Genomic DNA, 7,500 nt, shown 5'->3' on the forward strand with positions numbered 1-7,500 from the left:
GTGTGTGTGTGTGTGTGTGTGTTCTGCTGTACCATGTGTGTGTGTGTGTGTGTGTTCTGCTGTACCGTGTGTGTGTGTTCTGCTGTACCATGTGTGTGTGTGTGTGTGTTCTGCTGTACCGTGTGTGTGTGTTCTGCTGTACCATGTGTGTGTGTGTGTGTGTGTTCTGCTGTACCGTGTGTGTGTGTTCTGCTGTACCGTGTGTGTGTGTGTGTGTGTTCTGCTGTACCATGTGTGTGTGTGTGTGTATGTGTTCTGCTGTACCGTGTGTGTGTGTGTGTGTTCTGCTGTACCGTGTGTGTGTGTTCTGCTGTACCGTGTGTGTGTGTGTGTTCTGCTGTACCATGTGTGTGTGTGTGTGTGTTCTGCTGTACCGTGTGTGTGTGTGTGTTCTGCTGTACCATGTGTGTGTGTGTGTGTTCTGCTGTACCATGTGTGTGTGTGTGTTCTGCTGTACCATGTGTGTGTGTGTGTGTTCTGCTGTCCCATGTGTGTGTGTGTGTGTGTTCTGCTGTACCGTGTGTGTGTGTGTGTTCTGCTGTACCATGTGTGTGTGTGTGTGTTCTGCTGTACCATGTGTGTGTGTGTGTTCTGCTGTACCATGTGTGTGTGTGTGTGTTCTGCTGTCCCATGTGAGTGTGTGTGTGTTCTGCTGTACCATGTGTGTGTGTGTGTGTGTGTGTTCTGCTGCACCATGTGTGTGTGTGTGTGTGTTCTGGTTGTGCAGGTGTGTTCTGCTGTACCATGTGTGTGTGTGTGTGTTCTGCTGTACCATGTGTGTGTGTTCTGGCTGCACCATGTGTGTGTGTGTGTTCTGCTGCACCATGTGTGTGTGTGTGTGTGTGTTCTGGCTGTACCATGTGTGTGTGTGTGTTCTGCTGTACCATGTGTGTGTGTGTGTGTTCTGCTGTACCATGTGTGTGTGTGTGTTCTGCTGTACCATGTGTGTGTGTGTGTGTGTGTGTTCTGCTGTACCATGTGTGTGTGTGTGTGTGTGTTCTGCTGTACCATGTGTGTGTGTGTGTGTGTTCTGCTGTACCATGTGTGTGTGTGTGTGTGTGTTCTGCTGTACCATGTGTGTGTGTGTGTTCTGCTGTCCTATGTGTGTGTGTGTGTGTGTGTTCTGCTGTACCATGTGTGTGTGTGTGTGTGTGTTCTGCTGTCCCATGTGTGTGTGTGTGTGTGCTCTGATTTTCCAGGTGTGTGTGTGTGTTCTGGCTGCACCATGTGTGTGTGTGTTCTGCTGTACCATGTGTGTGTGTGTGTGTGTGTTCTGCTGTACCATGTGTGTGTGTTCTGCTGCACCATGTGTGTGTGTGTGTGTTCTGCTGTACCATGTGTGTGTGTGTTCCATTGCACCATGTGTGTGTGTGTGTGTTCTGCTGCCGTGTGTGTGTGTGTGTGTTCTGCATGTGTGTGTGTGTGTGTGTGTTCTGGCTGCACCATGTGTGTGTGTATGTGTTCTGCTGTACCGTGTGTGTGTGTGTGTGTTCCAGCTGCACCGTGTGTGTGTGTGTGTGTTCTGCTGTACCATGTGTGTGTGTGTGTGTGTTCTGCTGTACCATGTGTGTGTGTGTGTGTGTGTTCTGCTGTACCATGTGTGTGTGTGTGTGTGTGTTCTGCTGTACCATGTGTGTGTGTGTGTGTTCTGCTGTACCATGTGTGTGTGTGTGTTCTGCTGTACCATGTGTGTGTGTGTTCTGCTGTCCTATGTGTGTGTGTGTGTGTGTGTGTTCTGCTGTACCATGTGTGTGTGTTCTGCTGTACCATGTGTGTGTGTGTGTGTTCTGCTGTACCATGTGTGTGTGTGTTCTGCTGTACCGTGTGTGTGTGTGTGTTCTGCTGTACCGTGTGTGTGTGTGTGTGTTCTGCTGTACCGTGTGTGTGTGTGTGTGTGTGTTCTGCTGTACCATGTGTGTGTGTATGTGTTCTGCTGTACCGTGTGTGTGTGTTCTGCTGTACCATGTGTGTGTGTGTGTGTTCTGCTGTACCATGTGTGTGTGTGTGTGTGTGTGTTCTGCTGTACCATGTGTGTGTGTGTGTTCTGCTGTCCTATGTGTGTGTGTGTGTGTGTTCTGCTGTAGCATGTGTGTGTGTGTGTGTTCTGCTGTACCATGTGTGTGTGTGTGTGTGTGTGTTCTGCTGTACCATGTGTGTGTGTGTTCTGCTGTACCATGTGTGTGTGTGTGTGTGTGTTCTGCTGTACCATGTGTGTGTGTGTTCTGCTGTACCATGTGTGTGTGTGTGTGTGTGTTCTGCTGTACCATGTGTGTGTGTGTGTGTGTGTTCTGCTGTACCATGTGTGTGTGTGTGTGTGTTCTGCTGTACCATGTGTGTGTGTTCTGCTGTACCATGTGTGTGTGTTCTGCTGTACCATGTGTGTGTGTGTGTGTTCTGCTGTACCATGTGTGTGTGTGTTCTGCTGTACCATGTGTGTGTTCTGCTGTACCATGTGTGTGTGTGTGTGTGTTCTGCTGTACCATGTGTGTGTGTTCTGCTGTACCATGTGTGTGTGTGTGTTCTGCTGTACCATGTGTGTGTGTTCTGCTGTACCGTGTGTGTGTGTGTGTTCTGCTGTACCATGTGTGTGTGTGTGTTCTGCTGTACCATGTGTGTGTGTGTGTGTGTTCTGCTGTACCATGTGTGTGTGTATGTGTTCTGCTGTACCGTGTGTGTGTGTGTGTGTTCTGCTGTACCGTGTGTGTGTGTGTGTGTGTTCTGCTGTACCGTGTGTGTGTGTGTGTTCTGCTGTACCATGTGTGTGTGTGTGTGTGTTCTGCTGTACCATGTGTGTGTGTGTGTGTTCTGCTGTACCATGTGTGTGTGTGTGTTCTGCTGTACCATGTGTGTGTGTGTGTGTTCTGCTGTCCCATGTGTGTGTGTGTGTGTGTGTTCTGCTGTACCATGTGTGTGTGTGTGTGTGTGTGTGTTCTGCTGTACCATGTGTGTGTGTGTGTGTGTTCTGCTGTACCATGTGTGTGTGTTCTGCTGTACCATGTGTGTGTGTGTGTTCTGCTGTACCATGTGTGTGTGTTCTGCTGTACCATGTGTGTGTGTGTGTTCTGCTGTACCATGTGTGTGTGTGTTCTGCTGTACCATGTGTGTGTGTGTGTTCTGCTGTCCTATGTGTGTGTGTGTGTGTGTTCTGCTGTACCATGTGTGTGTGTGTGTGTTCTGCTGTACCATGTGTGTGTGTGTGTGTGTTCTGCTGTACCATGTGTGTGTGTGTGTTCTGCTGTACCATGTGTGTGTGTGTGTGTGTGTTCTGCTGTACCATGTGTGTGTGTGTGTGTGTGTTCTGCTGTACCATGTGTGTGTGTGTTCTGCTGTACCATGTGTGTGTGTGTGTGTGTGTTCTGCTGTACCATGTGTGTGTGTGTGTGTGTTCTGCTGTACCATGTGTGTGTGTGTGTGTGTTCTGCTGTACCATGTGTGTGTGTTCTGCTGTACCATGTGTGTGTGTGTGTGTGTTCTGCTGTACCATGTGTGTGTGTGTTCTGCTGTACCATGTGTGTGTGTGTGTGTGTTCTGCTGTACCATGTGTGTGTGTGTGTGTGTTCTGCTGTACCGTGTGTGTGTGTGTTCTGCTGTACCATGTGTGTGTGTGTGTGTGTGTGTTCTGCTGTACCGTGTGTGTGTGTGTGTGTGTGTGTTCTGCTGTACCATGTGTGTGTGTGTTTGTTACCTACTTGTTATGTTCTAGCCGTCGTTCTCGATTTGACTGAAACGTTTCTTCGTCTTTAATTCTTTCAGCCACTGAGGTGACGACTCTTCACTAAACACACACACACACACACACACACACACAGATGAGCACGAAAACATTTCTGTAGAGCCGCAAAGAATATCAGGTGATAGAGTAGGAAAGTAGAACACACACACACACACACACATACACACATACATATATATACACAAACACACCTACACTTACAAATACACACACACACACACACACAGAGATATGTGCAGACGCACACATCTCACACACTCACATACATATATATATATGTGTACAGGGGGTTACTCCAGGTGTGTGTACAGGGGGTTACTCCAGGTGTGTGTACAGGGGGTTACTCCAGGTGTGTGTACAGGGGGTTACTCCAGGTGTGTGTACAGGGGGTTACTCCAGGTGTGTGTACAGGGGGTTACTCCAGGTGTGTGTACAGGGGGTTACTCCAGGTGTGTGTACAGGGGGTTACTCCGAGTGTGTGTACAGGGGGTTACTCCGAGTGTGTGTACAGGGGGTTACTCCAGGTGTGTGTACAGGGGGTTACTCCGAGTGTGTGTACAGGGGGTTACTCCGAGTGTGTGTACAGGGGGTTATTCCGAGTGTGTGTACAGGGGGTTACTCCGAGTGTGTTATTCCGAGTGTGTGTACAGGGGGTTACTCCGAGTGTGTGTACAGGGGGTTATTCCGAGTGTGTATACAGGGGGTTACTCCGAGTGTGTTATTCCGAGTGTGTGTACAGGGGGTTACTCCGAGTGTGTGTACAGGGGGTTATTCCGAGTGTGTGTACAGGGGGTTATTCCGAGTGTGTGTACAGGGGGTTATTCCGAGTGTGTGTACAGGGGGTTATTCCGAGTGTGTGTACAGGGGGTTACTCCAGGTGTGTGTACAAGGGGTTACTCCAGGTGTGTGTACAGGGGGTTACTCTGAGTGTGTGTACAGGGGGTTACTCCAGGTGTGTGTACAGGGGGTTACTCCAGGTGTGTGTACAGGGGGTTACTCCAGGTGTGTGTACAGGGGGTTACTCCAGGTGTGTGTACAGGGGGTTACTCCAGGTGTGTGTACAGGGGGTTACTCCAGGTGTGTGTACAGGGGGTTACTCCGAGTGTGTGTACAGGGGGTTACTCCAGGTGTGTGTACAGGGGGTTACTCCGAGTGTGTGTACAGGGGGTTACTCCGAGTGTGTGTACAGGGGGTTACTCCAGGTGTGTGTACAGGGGGTTACTCCAGGTGTGTGTACAGGGGGTTACTCCAGGTGTGTGTACAGGGGGTTACTCCAGGTGTGTGTACAGGGGGTTACTCCAGGTGTGTGTACAGGGGGTTACTCCAGGTGTGTGTACAGGGGGTTACTCCGAGTGTGTGTACAGGGGGTTACTCCGAGTGTGTGTACAGGGGGTTACTCCAGGTGTGTGTACAGGGGGTTACTCCGAGTGTGTGTACAGGGGGTTACTCCGAGTGTGTGTACAGGGGGTTATTCCGAGTGTGTGTACAGGGGGTTACTCCGAGTGTGTTATTCCGAGTGTGTGTACAGGGGGTTACTCCGAGTGTGTGTACAGGGGGTTATTCCGAGTGTGTATACAGGGGGTTATTCCGAGTGTGTGTACAGGGGGTTACTCCGAGTGTGTGTACAGGGGGTTACTCCGAGTGTGTTATTCCGAGTGTGTGTACAGGGGGTTACTCCGAGTGTGTTATTCCGAGTGTGTGTACAGGGGGTTATTCCGAGTGTGTGTACAGGGGGTTATTCCGAGTGTGTGTACAGGGGGTTATTCCGAGTGTGTGTACAGGGGGTTACTCCAGGTGTGTGTACAGGGGGTTACTCCAGGTGTGTGTACAGGGGGTTACTCCAGGTGTGTGTACAGGGGGTTACTCCGAGTGTGTGTACAGGGGGTTACTCCGAGTGTGTGTACAGGGGGTTACTCCAGGTGTGTGTACAGGGGGTTACTCCGAGTGTGTGTACAGGGGGTTACTCCGAGTGTGTGTACAGGGGGTTATTCCGAGTGTGTGTACAGGGGGTTACTCCGAGTGTGTTATTCCGAGTGTGTGTACAGGGGGTTACTCCGAGTGTGTGTACAGGGGGTTATTCCGAGTGTGTGTACAGGGGGTTACTCCGAGTGTGTGTACAGGGGGTTATTCCGAGTGTGTGTACAGGGGGTTACTCCGAGTGTGTTATTCCGAGTGTGTGTACAGGGGGTTACTCCGAGTGTGTTATTCCGAGTGTGTGTACAGGGGGTTATTCCGAGTGTGTGTACAGGGGGTTATTCCGAGTGTGTGTACAGGGGGTTATTCCGAGTGTGTGTACAGGGGGTTATTCCGAGTGTGTGTACAGGGGGTTACTCCAGGTGTGTGTACAGGGGGTTACTCCAGGTGTGTGTACAGGGGGTTACTCTGAGTGTGTGTACAGGGGGTTACTCCAGGTGTGTGTACAGGGGGTTACCCCAGGTGTGTGTACAGAGGGTTACTCCAGGTGTGTGTACAGGGGGTTACTCCAGGTGTGTGCACAGGGGGTTACTCCAGGTGTGTGTTCAGGGGGTTACACCAGGTGTGTGTACAGGGGGTTATTCCGAGTGTGTGTACAGGGGGTTACTCCAGGTGTGTGTACAGGGGGTTACTCTGAGTGTGTGTACAGGGGGTTACTCCAGGTGTGTGTACAGGGGGTTACTCTGAGTGTGTGTACAGGGGGTTACTCCGAGTGTGTGTACAGGGGGTTACTCCAGGTGTGTGTACAGGGGGTTACTCCAGGTGTGTGTACAGGGGGTTACTCCAGGTGTGTGTACAGGGGGTTACTCCAGGTGTGTGTACAGGGGGTTACTCCAGGTGTGTGTACAGGGGGTTACTCCAGGTGTGTGTACAGGGGGTTACTCCGAGTGTGTGTACAGGGGGTTACTCCGAGTGTGTGTACAGGGGGTTACTCCAGGTGTGTGTACAGGGGGTTACTCCAGGTGTGTGTACAGGGGGTTACTCAGAGTGTGTGTGACTCACCCGTTCTCTTTACTACCCACAGGGGGCAGCACTCGAGACGCTCTGCCCAGGAAGGGAGATTTGGGCGAGCGAGACAGCTGTGTTGGAGACGAACCGTCTGTCTGATTGTCTGTCTCTCCTCTTTTCTTCAGCTGGGCCTAACACACACACACACACACACACACACATCACATACACACACACACATTTTAGAGAGTGCATTAGAATAGGAAACCCACTCCATGTTAATGAAAGTACCTATAGTTTCACCACTAAGGGCCGCTAAAGCGCTTTCCTCTCACCATTAGAGCTGAAGGGTCCATGCCGGGGAAGAGAGACACTCTCTGAGGCTGTGAGGAGGTGGAGGTACGACTGTCTCGGGTCGGTTCATCCTCATCTGACTCTTCATCCTGCTGCTTAGCCAAGTCAGGTTTATCCTCTACAGAGAGAGAGCGCGAGACAGAGAGAGAGATGGAGAGGGAGAGAAAGAAAGAGAGAGAAAGGGGGGAGAGAGAGAGAGAGAGAGAGAGAAAGAGAGGGGGGGAATGAGAGAGAGAGAGAGAGAGAGAGAAAGAGAGGGGGGGAATGAGAGAGAGAGAGAGAGATAGATAGATAGATAGATAGATAGATAGATAGATAGATAGATAGATAGATAGATAGATAGACAGACAGATAGATAGAGTGTGTATGTAATTTCTCTCTTCATATATACCTCTTTATATAACTGTATATAATTTTATAATTTTATATAACTTTGCATCACAGCTGTTGTATTTTACACATATGCTTATTTTATATACATATTATATATA

General features: G+C 50.1%; 1 protein-coding gene across 5 annotated transcripts in view; it reads right to left on the reverse strand.

Annotated features, from left to right (window-relative positions):
- si:ch73-138n13.1 (titin homolog) overlaps positions 1–7,500 on the reverse strand; it is a 64,563-nt gene that overhangs the window by 3,122 nt on the left and 53,941 nt on the right. For all 5 annotated transcript variants that reach the window (XM_058390099.1, XM_058390097.1, XM_058390096.1 and 2 more), the window contains exons 10-12: positions 6,991–7,127; positions 6,710–6,846; positions 3,690–3,775 (exon numbers count right to left, since the gene is read on the reverse strand). In XM_058390099.1, coding sequence (XP_058246082.1) covers positions 3,700–3,775; positions 6,710–6,846; positions 6,991–7,127 — 350 coding nt within the window. In that variant the 3' untranslated portion in view covers positions 3,690–3,699. The remainder of the gene's footprint in view (positions 1–3,689; positions 3,776–6,709; positions 6,847–6,990; positions 7,128–7,500) is intronic.

This window comes from Hemibagrus wyckioides, linkage group LG05, assembly GCF_019097595.1.
Source record: "Hemibagrus wyckioides isolate EC202008001 linkage group LG05, SWU_Hwy_1.0, whole genome shotgun sequence".
Lineage (NCBI taxonomy): Eukaryota > Metazoa > Chordata > Actinopteri > Siluriformes > Bagridae > Hemibagrus > Hemibagrus wyckioides.